The following is a 16,634-nucleotide window of genomic DNA, read 5'->3' as shown; positions in this document are numbered from 1 at the left end:
ACTCATGACTCCAGGATCAAGAGTCATGTGCTCTATGGACTGAGCCAGCCAGGGCCCTTGCCTGGGTCCTTTTAAAGTCTGAAGACAAGGGGCAGTGATAAATCAAGACCAAGGGACACTTGGGATTTTGACACACTTGATACACACACACACCACACTGAAGAGTCACTGGGATTTTGACACACTTGACACACACACACACACACACACACACACACACCACACTGAAGAGTCATCTTGCACCTTCCGCCCTCAGAAAACACCAGGCTGGGCAAGAGGGGACAGCCGCCCCTGGGCCTCCCTAAGCCCATGTTTTCCTGGCCCTTCCAAGTGCAGATTCCCCCAGGTAGGGTGTGACCCTGGATCCTTGCACCTCCTACGGGCAGAGCTGTCCCAAGGCTCCCCGGGAGGGTTTCGTTCACACAGCACGCGCTCCTGCAGTGCGGAGCCCAGAGATACATAAGGCCATGTTCTGCATGCAGGACCGTGTGGCCCCTCCCAGGTCTCCTGCCCTCCAGCCCGCTGCCTTGCCCACTGCAGCCAGAGGGACATTCCTAAATGCAACCTGGTCCTTGGCCCTCCCTCCTCACCCACTTGACTTTAGACCTTTTCTCTTGGCTTCTGTGAGACCACATTTTCATGGTTTTCCTCTGACCTCATGGGCTGCTTCTTCCCAGCCTTTGGGCTGCCTCTTTCTCCTCCTCCATGAACCCAACCTCTAAACACTGGTGGACCAGCATTCTGTCCTCAGTCCTCTTCTCAAGCCTCATGTTCCCATTCTCTCCCCTGGTGATGTTATCTCGCTCTGTGGTTTTAAATCCCACGTGCTGATTCAAGATCCTTCTGCTGAACTCCACAAGCGGAGATCCTTACTGAGCAATAGCTTACCTGACATTTGGAGTGCTTATCTGACATCTCCACTTGGGTGTCTAGTCTTTCTCCTTCCTTCCTTCCCTTCCCTTCCTTCCCTTCCTTCCCTCCTTCCTTCCTTCCTCCCCTTCCTTCCTTCCTTTCTTCCTCTTTTCTTTCTTCCTTCCTTCCTTTTTTCTTCCTTTTTCTTTCTTTCCTTCCTTTCTTCCTCTTTTCTTCCTTCCTTCCTTTTTTCTTCCTTTCTTTTCTTTCTTTCCTTCCTCTTTCCTTCCTTCCTTTCTTTTTCTTTCACAGATTTATTTATTATTTGAGAGAGAGAACACAGTGGGAAGGGCAGAGGGAGAAGGAGAGAAGCAGACTCCTTGCTGAGCGCGGAGCTCCAACGCGGGGCTTGATCCCACCACCCTGAGATCATGACCTGAGCTGAAATCAAGAGTCAGACACTTAACCGACAGAGCCACCCAGGCACCTCTCCACTTAGGTGTCTATTCTTTCAAACCTAACATGACCAACAAAAATTCTTGATTTTCATTCCCCTGATCCCAAACCTAGTCCCTTCCCCAGTCCTTCCCTTCTCAGCAGATGGTACCTGGAATCTGCCTGGAAGCTCAGCCCCCAAACCTAAGTGTCATTCTTTTTTTCATTGAGGCATAATTGACATATGATATTAGTTTCAGGTATACAACATAATAACTGTATATTTGTATTTGTTGTGAAATGATCACGAGTCTAGTTAATGTCTGTCACCATACATGGTGACAACAAATTTCTTTTTCCTGTGATGAGAACTTTTAAGATCTTTCTCAGCAACTTTCAAATATGCAATGCAGTATTTTTAATTATAGTCACCATGTTGTAATTACATCCCCATGATTTACTTATTTTATAGCTGGCAGTTGGTACTTTTTAATCCCCTTCATTCATTTCACCTCTTGAGCAGACCCTCAAGGGCCTTCACACTCCAGTTCCCTCAGCCTGGAACATTCTCTCCCCATACCCCAATCTTCAATAAGCCAATTATGTGTGACAAGCCTGGGCTTGGGGTATTTTGCTGGTTCACCACCGGAGGGGGCTGTCTGCCAGTTAAGTATGTCCCAACCGCAGGAGGCAGAGGGCTGCATCACCAGAGGTATGTGCTAAGGAGGATGGAAGAGCTGGTGTTACCTGAGAAGCAACAATCACTGAGGAGAGGACACAGACGTTTCCCCTTTCCCTCTTTCTCTGCTCCATGCCAGCCCACTGGAGGAGCTGGACCTAGAAGAGAGAGGATCTTTGAATCAGATAGGAGGGTTTTAAGTTTTAAATTAAACTGCATTGAGATTTATTCACCAAAAGGAACCAGGCAACTCTGGAATCAGTCTGCCCAGCTCCAAGGCCATCATGTTCCCACACCAGTCTGCTGTCCCAGCCCTTAGCCTTATTTATTCTAATCCTGGAAGCTGTTTTCTTTCTTTTTCTCGGCCAACAGCAGACTAAAAACAGATACGTTATCTGCTAGAAATGGTCCATGTTTATCACCTATCTGCTCTAGATGCCACCCCATCAAAAGGATTTTTAAATGCCCTTTCCCCATTGGAAGCCCTCTTCCAATGCTCCAGGCAAAGAAGGCTTGCAGTAGGAACCACTGTGGCAGCCCAGAGAGGAGACAGGCAGGAGGCTTGCAGCCCCACCATTGCTCTGAGCTTACCAAGGCTGGCTGTCGGGCTGCATTCCAGACAGCACTTTGAAGGGCATACCAGTTAGGGTTGAGCAGACATGCTGGATTTCCTGGGACCTACCTGGTACATGCTTGTTGTCCTAACCTCATTATTCACAAACTTCCCATTCAGGCTCAAAAGAACTCCATTCTGGATGATAAATTAAATAGCCGTTCTACCAAACAGCCATAGAAATCAACTGACGGTGGCAACTTCAAGGTATCCTTGAGCTGGTTCATCACAAGGACTGAGAAGAGGGCCAGCCATGAAAAGGAGAACTCAGACAACGCAAGAAGGAGAGCCAGGCCAGTGCAGGGACCGTCTACTAGCCTCCCTGGCCCAGGACTGTGACCAGCCCCTCAAGAGCAAGTGCCGAGGACTGCCGTCAGAACTCGCCCGGAGCCCCCTGGGTGGCTGTCTACTCTCCAGTAGCACGTAGTCCGTAGAACAGAAGGTGTTTATTCCAGTACACACCTGTCGTCCTCGACAAGCTCTGGACCAGAGACTCTGGTAGGTGTTAGAGATCACTACCTTAAATACTGACCCAGTGTCCCTGGGGACTTGCCCTCGTACTGAGCAGGGCATGGGGTCACACAAAGAGAAGAGCATGATCTCGATGTTCCAACTTGCTTTCCAGTCATTTTAAATCCATTTTTGGTCCCCAAAAAGTAAAGAAAAAATACATCTACAACTCCACTACTGGCTGGCTCACGTATCTTTACCTCTATTTTTCCATTTTTTTGGACTAGCTCCTTTCTAAAATTCAAAATTCTGAATAAAGTCTATGGGGGAAAACAATGTCCCAGATTCTGCCACAACTTTCTGACTCTCAGCGACAAATGATTTGCAAGTTTATTCTCTCCCATTTTACCCTCTGAACCGTTCTGAATCTGCATCCCGTGTTCTGGTTAAACCCCAAAGGCACCAACACCTGATGCCACTAAGGGCTCGTCAACTTTCCGCACGATCGCCTTGACCAAGGGCTGCTACAGAGATCCCCCAAATGTATTTATTAGAACACTAAATTGCTCATAGGCATTATATGACAAAACAAGGGTTCAGTGATCAAAGATCTTTATTGAAGTGCAGATTTTAAAACATTACCATGTCTCTTTACTACAGGACTTCTTAGAGCTTTCAAAGTGCAAACGGGCAAATGAATCCCTGATAAGGAAAGGGAGTACAGGGAGGCATCTCCCTCCTCCTCGATGATGGTGCCCTTTTTGTTCTTCGTAGAAAATCTGGAGGGATGAGTGTTTATGGCACACACTTTAGGAATGTTGTTCTACTAGCCTTACTAGAAATACATCCTTATGATGTATAACTAATACATGTAAAACACTAATTATATTAATATCATGAGTCCATTCTTTATTTCAAATTCCACGACAATTTAATACCATGCTTCCTTTTACCACCACTGAAGAGATGGACATGTTATTTTACCGTCTATGAGGTCTGTCGTACACAGCATGTGGGTATGATTCTTGAGCAAATGACACCTACTTGTGAACTAAATATTGATATTATTTTGACTTTGTGTCATTGCCTACCTTTGCAGAGGGAAATTTCAACTCTGCAAAAAATCAAAATCAGGAAATCAGGTGCTTCGCAAAAGGAGCATTTTTTTTTTAATCAGTCCTGTCTAGGTGTTCAGTGAACTTCTTTTCCTATCAAGCAAGAGCAAAAACAAAAGCCCCCAAATACCAAACACGGGGATGCAGACCACTCTTCTTTCTCACGCTAGATTCCTGCTAGATTTCAAAGCAAATTGTACTGGAACTCAGAAGAATCCTGGTGGCCTTACATCTCTTTGCTATGCATAGTATTTCTTACGTGATCTGAAGAAAGCACTGTGGCTGTACATTTCTTGAGTGTCTTATCAGGATTATTCTTCTGAAAAGCTCAAGAAACACAAGCAAAAAGCCACCCGGAGAAAATTTAAGCTTCAGTGCCATATCTGAATGTCCTCGCAGAGAGTTACAATTCAGGCTGATATTCCCTAAGGTACAAGCCCAGCAAACATCGGTCCTATAATCCTTTTGCTCTTTTTTTCTCCCCACACCGATACATTTAGGAAGACGCGTTCAGGCTAAGAGGCATAAAATGAAGACATAAAATAAGTCACATTCTTTTTTTTACAAACTGTGATTATCATATAGATAAAACATTCACAGAAACCTTTCCTGGAGTGGGAATTCTGATCCACTTTGCATTCTCCCGATTTCCATTTTTACTACTGTACTTGATTATATGTGCCTGTAGCCTCAAGTATCCCCAGTAAAAGAGGCCCTTTTAAAGCTGGGGGAGGTGTCCTCTTGGTTTTTCTTAAAGCACCATCCAAATAGTTTTACTATAAAATAAGTAAAGTAGAGAGGTTTCCAAATTGCACAAGTCCATTGCTCCCTGAAAGCACACTGAAAACTCTGCAGAATAATTTTGATTAGGTTGTAGGATCGTGCCAGGCTCCAAACAAGTGCTTATTCTGTTGTAACATCTGCCAAGCAATGCGTCCATTGTTCTCTGGAATTTAATTCATTTGAAATTACTCCATCCAAATGATAAAACATGAGATGTGCTATCCTCCGGGGTAAAATGAAATGATTGTTTTTAGTGGGACCACAACTGTTCACTGGGAAGGGATACAGCCTGTTCTAATTAGGCCCTGATTATTGTTTTCTGGAAAAGAGTGAGTTCAAGAAACGTGAGTAAAATCCTGTTAAGTGGAAGGATGGGCATAAAGGGTCTTGCCCACTCTGGTGTGTCACTAAGCTGACAGGGCCATAGGTTGGGTCTTCCCCAAAAGTAGAGTAACAGTCTTCGGGAGAGAAACTATTTCAAAACTGCAAGCAGCTTGGGATACTGACTTACTGTAAGATATAGTTTAACATGTGTACCAATATAGTCAACAAATTCTTTTACTCATCAAGGACTACTGTGCAAACACCTCCAAATCCAAAATATTATACCTGCCTGTCTAAGAAGTATCGTGAAGGTTCCTAAGAGTTTTATGCGGTAGGGAACACTGCCACTGCAAATGTTAATGATTAGGCATTAAAAACAACAACAAAAACCCCAAGATGAATCTCAGGAGAAAATACACATATATACACACATAAGAATTTATATCTCCCATATGCCACATATTTAATATAAACCTTTGAAACAAGTTCAGATGAAATAAAAATCAAAGTTCTCAAAAAGTGAAATATTAACTTACTTGCTAAATATTCCCTATCATCCCAAACATCAGTATGGTGTTTTTTTTGACTCCTATGCAAAAGTATGCCTTTAAAGTCCTTAAATGATATATGATACACAAACCAGTTTTCAAATAATAAAGCCAGGCATCTTGCAGTTTTAAAAAATTAGGTAAAAGATTTATCATCTCACACACACACCCACCCCAATGACAACATTTGGCCTCTCCTAAAATAAGTACATGAAGACCACCAGGTGCCGCGAGGAAGGAAGAGTGTGTCACCCCTCCCTACAGTCCAGGTAGTTTCCTTTAATCCAATAGCAGATCTGGGCATATTTGAGAGGGGTGATTCTAACGGCCACGTTGAAATCCTGTGGAGAACCATTCATGTCAACCCACTGGTGCCCTGAAAAAATGCCAATAATTTTCCGCTCCCACTTCCGTGGCTGCCTCTTCCACATCCTGACGTAGACCCCGGAGCCGCTGGCCCCAGGCTGGGCATCACACTGCTGGTACAGCAGGTCATAGGTCTCCTCTTTGACGTCACAGAAGCGGTATACCAAGTTGCCTGGCCGATCATTGTCATAACCGGAGAAGTGGATTCTGCCCCCTGGCAGCTGCTTGGCAGGAGGGCTCACCCCAATCTTCATGAACTTTCTCTTGTGGGGTTTTTTGAGTTCTAGGAGGGCGTAGTCATAATCCATACCAATGTCGTTGGCATTGCCTTTGATCCAACCCTTGGGCACGTGGGTGCGCTTCACCCGGATCCACTGAAACTTCATCTTCTCCGGCACGGCAGAGCTTGAGCTGTTGGCTCCTCGACCGCCATCTTTAAACCTGGGCTTCAGGAAGCCCACTCGAAGTTTCTGGGTTCCCTTCACATAGGTTTTCCCATCATGGATGCAATGGGCAGCCGTGAGGACATGCTTCTCTGCCACGAGGGTGCCCGTGCAGCCGGTAGATAACTTCACTGATGTTGAGAAGGGGTAGTTGAGCAAGAAGTCCTTCCCAAAAATGCTGAATCTGCTGTCATAGCCATAAATCTGCCGCTTCCTCCGAGACTTTCCCGAAGACTCTTGTCCCCCGCCCTTGCTGAGGACATAAATGCCCACCTGCGTCTCCGTGCGGCTGCCATTGGCATAAAGTGTTTCGTAAGACAGGTACTGCTTGGCCTCTTCGTAAGTGGGCAGTGGCATTCCCTTATGACACTGGGGTCCGCACGAGGAGGACACTTCCAATTTGGCTTCGGCCCCAAAGTCTGGCTTGCCCAGGTTGAGGGTGGACTGGGGCAAGACCACGGGGAGGCGGTAAGTGGGCCAGGTGGGTTTCCAGTGGGCACCATAGGGGCTCACCTGCCCGACAGCACAGAGGAGGAGGAGGAGGAGAAGGAAGAGAAGCCCTGGGATCCCCGCCATGCTGAGCACCACTCTGTAGGAACAAAGATAAGCAGGTCAGGAGGGCAAGGGGCTGAGCACTGGCTGGCTGAGGAAACAGCCCGCCAGCATGCCTGTCATTGTTTCTAAGTCTGTGAACCCTCCTCAGGAATCAGGGTGTGGAGAGGAATCCCGAGATATTGGTCTCACTTACAATACAAGGCTTGACCTGGGAACTTTTCCGTGCTCAAAATGAAATGGGGTGTTCATTCCCTTCCATGTTTAAGATGCCCCTAATGATGGCCCAGTGCAAGGTGGCGTGCAAACAGTCACTCATCCCCAGAGGAGCTGCTCTGGCAGCCCTGGGTTCTGTGTGATTTCGGGCCTTCTTTGTGCTTGGTTCTAAGCTTTTGTCCTTTCCTACCTCCCCGGTCCACCCACCCTTCTTTCTGCTCATTTTCAATATAGCCTGTGCTTGGAAAATCTTCAGAGCAACTTGCTCATGTAAATTTACACAGCTGAGGGCTCAAGGCCTCAAGGAGGGATAGCTTCACAGCATCAGCTCACTGGGATTCTTATAGCTTCTAAATGCAGAGTGATTCCAAAGAGGGCATGAGATCCCCCTTTTTCTTCTTGGAATTTAAAACAACCTTAACTATTATGAATTTAGTTCCAGAGTCGTCAGGCCTCTAACAAGACAGTCCTTCTTCCTTTGGATTTTGTGGCATGCTAACAGGATCTCTGTCAAAGATCTGAAGCTCTAACGTAGCATCAGGTATCACATTATGAGCTTTACTGCTGGTTACTTTTCAGGTCTTTGTATCTATGTTCCTGGCTCAGTTGAATGCCTTGAATTTGGCCCCATGCTAGCATTCAACAAAGATTTATTGAATGGATTTATTGAATGAGTACCTGTATTCATCGAAGAGTGAATGATTAGTGTGGCTATAAAAACCACATTTTTGGAATGATGCATGCTGAGTGCTAATGACAGAGATGTATGTGGATGATGGGGTGGCTCAAGGAAATCCCATGCCCATGAAATCCAGGTGTGGTAGGGGCGCCTGGGTGGCTCAGTAGTTAAGCGTCTGCCTTCGGCTCAGGTCATGATCCCAGGGTCGTGGGATCGAGTCCCACATCGGGCTCCCTGCTCAGTGGGAGGCCTGCTTCTCCCTCTCCCACTCCCCCTACTTGTGTTCCTGCTCTCGCTATCTCTTTGTCAAATAAATAAATAAAATCTTAAAAAAAAAAAAAAAGAGAGATCCAGGTGTGGGGAGTAACAAGAACGGGGGAGCCATTCCAGGGGTGGTGATGCTTGAGGTGGGTGGTGAAGGTGAGGAGAAATTAGATAACCTAAGAGAGAGTGAAGGGGACACTTTGAGAGGCGGGACAGTAGTATACAAGGACACAGAGACATGTAACCATGCAAGGCATTTCAGAAACTGCTCAACAAGGGTGGAAGACAGCAGGTGGTGACGCAGGGGGCAAGAGCCGTATTATGTGAGGCTGTGTACACTAACCTAAGAAGTTTGGATTTTCTCCTGAAATGTATGTTAAAAGAGCTGGCTCAATCATCCCACAAGAAAAACAACAATGAAAAACGAGTGTGGGAAGTACTTTCATAAACATTCAAGCACCAGTTGCTTCTGACTGGCTGTGGATCTTCTGTTCAGGAGAAGCTGACGTGGCAGGTAAGGTAATGTGTTCATGGTGGAGTGTTCCCGAAAGGAGGACAGGGAAGGGTTAGGTCTCCCAGGCTTTGGAACCTAGCAGGAGTCAGGAAGAAACCATGTCCTTGTTCCCATTCTCTTCCTCTTGAGAGTACAGACCTGCCGGTTGCTTTGGGGTGCCCCTTCAGCTTTCTTTTACATAAAACTGGAAAATCCCATTGATAGGCTCTAGTCCAGCTGACCATACCAACCCACATTCCCATATCCACACATGATATTACTAAGAAGTGTGCTTGCCCACACCCCCCCCCGCCCCCGCCGCCCCAACTCTGGGATCTTTTTGCTTGACTCTTTCTGATTCTACTTCTGTCAGAGAAAACAGGGATGGGATAAAAAAAGAATGAGGTCCTGGAAAAGGTAATTCCTTGGGACTTCCTGACTCTTTGAAATTGTTTCTTTCCCTTTTTTCAAATAGGAGTCATCCCTGGGCCCTTCTGTGGGGAGATAATACATCTAGTGGTTTCTCTAAGTCCTTGAAACCATGGGGTATGTGTGTATGTGCACACACGTGTTTGCATGTGCTTGTTGGTGGGACGAGTGGATACTGTCATGACTAAAGGCTCTAAGTGGATGAGGGAGGGGATGCTAATGCTAGGAAAGCCTTCCTCCCCAATGGGGACTTCAGGGGTGGGCTAGGTGTGGTGAGGACAGCCCTTTAGGAAACTTCAGGAGATGGCTCTGTGTCTGATTATTCTTGTCTCCTGGCTCGGGACCCAGTCCTTAAACATATCTAGGTCCTGGACAGCGTTCTTCTCTATGTAAGTTGCTGTCTAGGTAACTAAGTGCCCCCCACACCAGAATCTCTGCCAAGTGTGATATGTACTAGGAGGAATCCTGCGTCACCCACAGGGCTTGTCTTGGACCCCTACACGCCTTCTTCTCCTCCCTGGGATTACTGTGGAGAATGCTGATGCCTGCTAACACTGACCAGCAGATGTGCTAGGCCAAGTCTGACTTCAGCTTATCTGAGAAAGAAAACAGGATCCAGAGGCCCAAGCTGCCAAGTATTCCCGTTCTCAAAATGTGATTCTTAGGGGAGAGAGAGGAGGAGAGGAGATGGTGTTCTGCTATGAGGTATCGCAAGCCGTAGGTCATCTTTTCAGGTGCTTGAAGAACAGGGTAGTTAGGTCGTGCTCGCATGGGTCATCATCTTGAGCGTGCACCTTCAAATCTCAAGTTGGAAATTTATATGTGAATTGGATCCTGGGAGTGCAGAGCCTGAATTATCTACTGTAGCAGAAGTCCCCCAGTGGCACCTGTCTTTATCCAAACACTGAAATAGTCCATTGGCAAGGGTGCCAGGGAAGAGAATGGCAGGCAAGAGTCTGAAACAGTTAACTAGGAACTGGGTCTTAATGAATTAACCTCCTCTTAGGCAAAATTAACTAATTGCACTTTCCCAAGTGCTTTGCCTCTACAGCAAACCTATTTTAAAAATATTTTCAAAGTCCTTGAAACATGTCTTATCTCATAGTGAGGTTACAGATTTTTTTTTTTTCAATGTCTGTCTTTCAAAAAATGTTTTGGAAACAGTTCCTGAGAGTTTGTGGGTCTGGAGAAATGGAGACAAGTCTTTTTGCGGGCATGAGGGCTGGGCAGTTAGCGAGGCTCCCTCACTGGCCACGGCTTCACTCCAGCCTCCCAACATACAGGATCGAATTTGTTTCTCAAAGAGAGGACAAACAACTGTGCCAAGAACCCCTGGGATCATTTACAAATCACGGGATGCTGGTAGAGAATGCTAAGAGTCTACTGTAGATTATTATTAGGATATTAATATTCTCTAAGGAATATCAATATTCTAGATAGAATATTATCTAATCAATATCTAACATTCATTCAAAAATATTCCTAATTCAGGGTCTTTACAACTTAAATTCTGATCATTTAGCCAGTGAAGCAGAAGTTAGCCATCTATAAGTAAAGGACTACTAAGCCAACAGGGTAGGGTAAAGATTTAATCCTTTAGGAATAAACTTTTTGGATACCTCAAAAACACGAACTTCCATTAGTCTGAAACACTGCCTGCAAGTTCCCTATGTTATTGCTTAAACTGAACTCATTAACTTGTGATAAGATCGTGTTCTGATGGTTTATATCTTGATTAAATTTTCTTTGTAACTCTGAAGGCTATAAAACTGCTTTAAAAAGACTTTAATTCAGATTGAGAAATTAATGCAGACTAACGCAGGTCAAATTACTCCAAACTGATTAAATTTTTTCATTATTATTTTAAAAATTTTATTGAAGTATAATTATATTAGTTTGAGGTATGCAAGGTAATGGTTTTTAACTGACTGTAAATTGGGAGATAAAGTTGTCTGTTCTCAGGCTCCCAAATGGGTTTAAGGTGACATCTGTATTAAGGTTACGAACTTCATAAACTGCTCACCCCTTTACCAAATGTGTGTTTAGGGTAGTTTAGAAACTATTCTGAATAGCAACCTGAACTGGATGATCTCTTTAGTCTTTTTAGTGCTGGTCTTTTCAGGCCCAGGATTTTCTAATTTTGTAATTTTCCAGGGTCACAAAAGTCCAAGGCAAACACTATGCTGTGCACAAACAGGGTCTGCACCACCATTTACTGTTTGGCAGCCTACACTCACAGAAATGAGGAGGCCGGAGGCAGAAGGGAAAAGGAAAATTTACCTTGCTAATCTCTTGCCTATCTGGGAGACAAGATTTCCCTCATCAGTTCGCCAAGGAAACAAAGGCCTCCAGCAGAGGGCGGCTTTCAAGAATGGAGCAGAAGGATGGTTGGGTGTGCTGGCTCTTAGAAAAGTGTGAGGAAGGGGCACCTGGGTGGCTCAGTCGTTGAGCGTCTGCCTTCGGCTCAGGTCGTGATCCCAGGGTCCTGGATCGAGCCCCACATCAGGCTCCCTGCTCCGCGGGGAAGCCTGCTTCTCCCCTCCTTCTCCCCCTGCTTGTGTTCCCTCCCTCGCTGTGTCTCTCTCTGTCAGATAAATAGATAAAATCTTAAAAAAAAAAAAAAAAAAGTGTGAGGGGAAATATCACCCACCAAGGCCCTTTCCCAAGGCATTCACACCCTACCCTGACTCCTTTCCCATTAATAAGACACCAATGATAACCGTGATGCTTTAAAATTAGGTTGGTGGCTTTGCATTAATTTCTCAACTCACCTGATGATAATTTCCTGAATAATTTCCCAGTAGACAATTATTGTTTCCATTTTTATAAACACTAAGTAAGCCTGCACTATGCCCATTTAAGTTTACTTAAACACTCTAGGATGGAAACAGATATAATAACATTCATAATCTCACTGTTGGAAAGGTAACTAATGGATTCCATTAACTTGAAATGCTCTCTTGCCTTCACAAATGAATCACCTTATCCTTATAGAACTGTCTGAAATATGCACCCCTTAAAAAAAATAAAGATTTCCAAACCTTATCTTCCAAATCTTATCCTTATTATATCTAAATCCAGATGAAGAAAATTCAGGTCTATAATGTTTCATTTCGAGGAAAAAGCCTTTACTGAATAAAGATTCCTCACATACATAATTATCTTGTAAAGTTCTCAATCAAGTATTCTCACGTATCGCTTCACCTGAATGACAAAGCAGAACGAAAAACTAAGGTAAGCAAGTATTTTTTTTTTACCATGCTTAGTAATACAGAAACTATTCCTTTTCCAATTTTGTATATCTGACTCATAAGAGTTACACATTCCGGGCTCCATCACTCAATATGAGCTACTCTCCTGCTGTCCACGGTCTAAAAATATTTATACTTTATGAGGATGCTGCTACTTCACAAATCCACTAATAATCTAATGGCGAAGGGACTGTGCACATTATCAGAGACATACAAATACCCACCATCTGCTTGGAGGCTGGGCACTGAAACTTCTCTGCCCCAGATCTGCACCTTAGTCTTCAACACTGCAACAACACAGCTCTCCTCAAGAGGGCAAGTGTTGGGGAGAATGACTGAACTCCTCTAGCAAACAAGTACTGGGAGAAAAAAAAAATCTAATCCTCAGGACACACATTCTCTATTGTACAACAGATGAATTCCTGTGACGGCTATAAACAGTAATGTCGAAACAAACAGTGGGCAAGTCTGTGGAGATAAAAGTTTTGGACACCATCTGGAAGACTAACAAAGGGTTTTCCATGGAATCTGTGGCCAGGAATACTGAGCAGTGAAACCATGCTAATTCCTAAAGCAAATACCTAAACATGAACAAAGCTCTGTGAACCCTCTTGCTCTCATTTTCCTGAGTCACAGAACTTATTAAAGGAAAACAGACCTAATCATATAATGGTTTAGGAATTACAGCCCGGACAGGAAAGAAATACAGGGAGTTTACAAGCCCAGCCACCCTAAACATAATCTTATGGTCAAACCAAGTTTAACTTCTTCTGTATCAGCTTTTAGGCAAAATGAACTACCCTAGTGAGCTTGGGACAAACCTGGTGGCAGAACAAGAACACAGTGTATCAAACTGTCAATGGTGAGACCAGGAGGAAGGAATTCTCCAGGGCCAGTGGGAGTTATGCATGAATAACGCCGGTGGACTGAATCCTCAGGGATCTATGAGAAGAACTATGTGGGAGAACCTGAGCCTATTAAACACTGCAGACTGCGGCCAGCAATGTTCTCAGACCCACTAATGGGCACTTTGGCACTGATACTACAGACAGAAAAGTGCACCCAAATTCACCATCTACCTGAATAAGGTGTGGGTGTTACAAAAATGAGATCCGTATTAGAAGAATGCTTCCTTTCCCGCTCAGGTACAGGAAAGCATGACAAGTTATCTCCTGACTATTTACGTGGGAAGAACACAAGTGAAACAATTTATTCGAATGCAGAAGGTGTGCATATGATCAAACTTTCGCAAGTAAACATAGTGGCTTTTGTAGCATTACTCCTAAATCCCTCCCCCCCACCTCCAATTCACTGTCAGACTTCTTGAGAGACACAGTCCTAAGGCCTATTTTCAATGCTCTTATGCACAAGGAGGACCCTGAAACAAGTGCAATAAATATCCTCACATTAACTGGCATTAGGCTTTGGCCACAGCTGACTTCAAACTATAAACTCAACTCCTTCCCCTGTGGCCACGTGAAGATAACTCTGGCATTGGCCTATCTGCTCCTGAGGCGCACACAGGGAGGCACTCCTTAAGTCCAGTTTCGGGAGCTGAGGGAAGCCAGCCCATCCCCACACTGATCCTGAACAACCTGGAGCTTTCCACCAGCCTGGGGCTGTTTCTCTTTCTGAAGTCTCTTGGGTGTCGCCCGAAAACACACCGGATTTTTAATCAGCTGCTTTTTGTGAGATGTTGGAAAGCAACCCTAATTTGTATTCTGGAAGGAAATGGTGGTTTTCCTTCACCAAAATAATTCTTCTCCCTCCTCTTCTAAAACAATTTTTAAACTTTTCAAACTTTTATTTAAAAGCTAACTCGTAGTGAACGTCCACAGGCCGAAGAAATATTTGCTTCCAACGACGGTGATAGTTCACAGGTAGTTTAGAAGGAAGCACACGGTCATCAATTAAGGCTCCAGAGAAAAGATCCTATTTCCCAACCTGTGTTTGCTGCACTTTCTTGCTAAGATGTGTTCAAAATCACGTGCCCAGAGTTAAAAATTAATGTTCAGCTCATGTTGGAATACATATATGCAAAACCCCAAGAAAATAAGTGGTGGCGGGTGTGAGCGCGCGCTCGAGGACGAGATGGGGGTGTTGTCATCGCCCAGCTGGGGGAGAGCTTGCCCAGAGCCGGCTCTTTCTCTACTCCCACCCAGCATCCAAGATAGCACGTTCAAACCCATCTTTCCCATCCGCTGCACGGTGACACTGTGTGAATGCAGGAGCCCTGCAGCCCCTGACTCTCCGCGGAGCTCCTTCAGGCCGCGGGTCCCAGCCCTCCAACCCCGAGGGCGGCCCGGCGAAGTCCCGGTGCCCCCCGCAGCCCGCAGTCACCCCACGCAGCGCGCACAGGCCCTTTGTCCCGCTGCTCTCGGCGCCGCGCTCCCCGCGCGCTCGGCGGTGCCCCCAGCCCGCGCCCACACTCACCCGCTCCGAGCAGTCCGCCGGGGCCGCCGCTCACTGCGCCGCTCCAACAGGTGTGGGCGCCGGGAGGGCGCGTGCGACTCCCATGCCTGCCCCGCGGCGCGACCGAGTGCGAGCTGGCGGGCGGGCGAGCAGCGCCGGCAGCGGGCGGGTCCGCCCCCCGCGCCTCCCGAGGCCTGCCCGCCCCGCCTCCGGCCTCGGGGAAGCCGCGCGGCCGCCGCCCGCCTCCCACCCCCGCACCCGGCCCGCGCGGCCGCCCCCACCCCTCGCCGCCAGCCTCCGGCCGGAGCGGGAGCCGCCAGCCCGAGCGTTCCGCCGCCGTTGGGCTTGGGCAGGTGGGTCCCAGCGGCGCAGCGGCTCTCTCCGGTCAGGGCCTCTCCGCGGCAGTCTGCGCCGGTCTCGCGGAGGGCCCGCCCGGCTCAGGAGCCGTGCGCCTTCACCCTTCCGGCACCGGGCACCCCGGGGCTCGGCCGCAGCGTCCAGAGCGAGCTTCTGGCCTTCCCTGCCGGCACTCAGCTGCCTGCCCGTGAAGACCGAGTGCTCCCCAGGGTCGCCCCCCAACCCCAGCCTAGAACTGGGGACGCGGGCTACACCTGGGGCATGGGGAGCCCCTCCACAAATTGAAGAGTTGCGAAAAATCTGTGCACGAGTTTTTAGGGGCGACCGAAGTCCTTCCCGCTTCACCCAGTTTCTCAGGTGCCTCTGAGGAACGCAAAGCTGCGCTGGGTGGCAGGACTGCCAAGGCTTTGCATCCCTTTCTGAACACGCGGGGTGCGTGGGGCCCCGAGCCCGGCAGGCCTTGGGGGCCTCAGAGTGGCAGGCCGGCTGCTGAGCCCACTGCCTCAGCTTTCCATAGGGGCACCAGCTGGTGGAGCCACCTCCTCGCCTAGCGGGCCTGCTTTCCTTGAGTTCACTCCTGGGAGCCCACAGTTCCGGTCTCCCCCTAGCCAGGCCCGGTGATGTGCCGTTTAAGAATCTAGTGCTAGACCTCACAGAATGAGTCTGGAAGCTTTCCTACTGTTTCTATTTTTTGAAACAGCTTCAGGAGAATAGGTATTATTTCTTCTTTGAATGTTTGGTAGAATTCCCCAGGGAATCCATCAGGCCCTGGACTCTTGTTTTTTGGGAGGTTTTTGATCACTGCTTCAATCTTGTTACTGGTTATTGGCCTATTCAGGTTGTCAATTTCTTCCTGTTTCAGTCTTGGCAGCTTATAGGTTTCCAGGAAGGCATACATTTCATCCAGATTGCTCAGTTTATTGGCATATAGTTGTTGATCATAATTTCTAATAATGGTTTCTTTTGTTAGTCGTGATCTCTATGAGGCCAGCATTACCTTAATCCCCAAACCAGGCAAAGACCCCATCAAAAAGGAGAATTTCCGACCAATATCCCTGATGAATATGGATTCCAAAATCCTCAATAAAATCCTAGCTAATAGGATAATACATTACATTACAACAATACATTAAAAGGATCATCCAACACAACCAAGTGGGATTTATCCCTGGGATGCAAGGGTGGTTCAACATTCGCAAATCAATGTTATAGAACACATTAATAAGAGGGGAGAGAGGAACTGTATGGGCCTCTCAATTGATGCAGAAAAAGCATTTGATAAAATACAGCATCCTTTCCTGATTAAAACTCTTCAGAGTATAGAGATAAAATCCATAAAATCATAAAATCCACAGCGAATATCATCCTCAATG

At 46.6% G+C, this 16,634-nt stretch overlaps 1 protein-coding gene across 2 annotated transcripts; it reads right to left on the bottom strand.

Moving 5' to 3' along the window:
* Positions 1–3,628: 3,628 nt before the first annotated feature.
* PRSS23 (serine protease 23) lies at positions 3,629–15,136 on the bottom strand. 2 transcript variants are annotated; one of them, XM_021686464.2, is made up of 2 exons: positions 14,926–15,136; positions 3,629–7,197 (listed from the first exon to the last, which is right to left on the bottom strand). In XM_021686464.2, exon 2 carries the CDS (start codon positions 7,182–7,184, stop codon positions 6,048–6,050), a length of 1,137 nt encoding a protein of 378 aa, XP_021542139.1. In that variant the 5' UTR covers positions 7,185–7,197; positions 14,926–15,136; the 3' UTR covers positions 3,629–6,047. The 2 variants fall into 2 exon arrangements, with proteins under 2 accessions (XP_021542139.1, XP_021542138.1); XM_021686463.1 differs by lacking the exon at positions 14,926–15,136 and adding an exon at positions 11,522–11,554.
* Between the last annotated feature and the right edge of the window lie 1,498 nt (positions 15,137–16,634).

The sequence above is a fragment of the Neomonachus schauinslandi genome, chromosome 11 (genome assembly GCF_002201575.2).
Source record: "Neomonachus schauinslandi chromosome 11, ASM220157v2, whole genome shotgun sequence".
Lineage (NCBI taxonomy): Eukaryota > Metazoa > Chordata > Mammalia > Carnivora > Phocidae > Neomonachus > Neomonachus schauinslandi.
The sequence above is the reverse complement of the archived record's forward strand: the minus strand, read 5'-3'. Positions and strand labels throughout refer to the sequence as shown.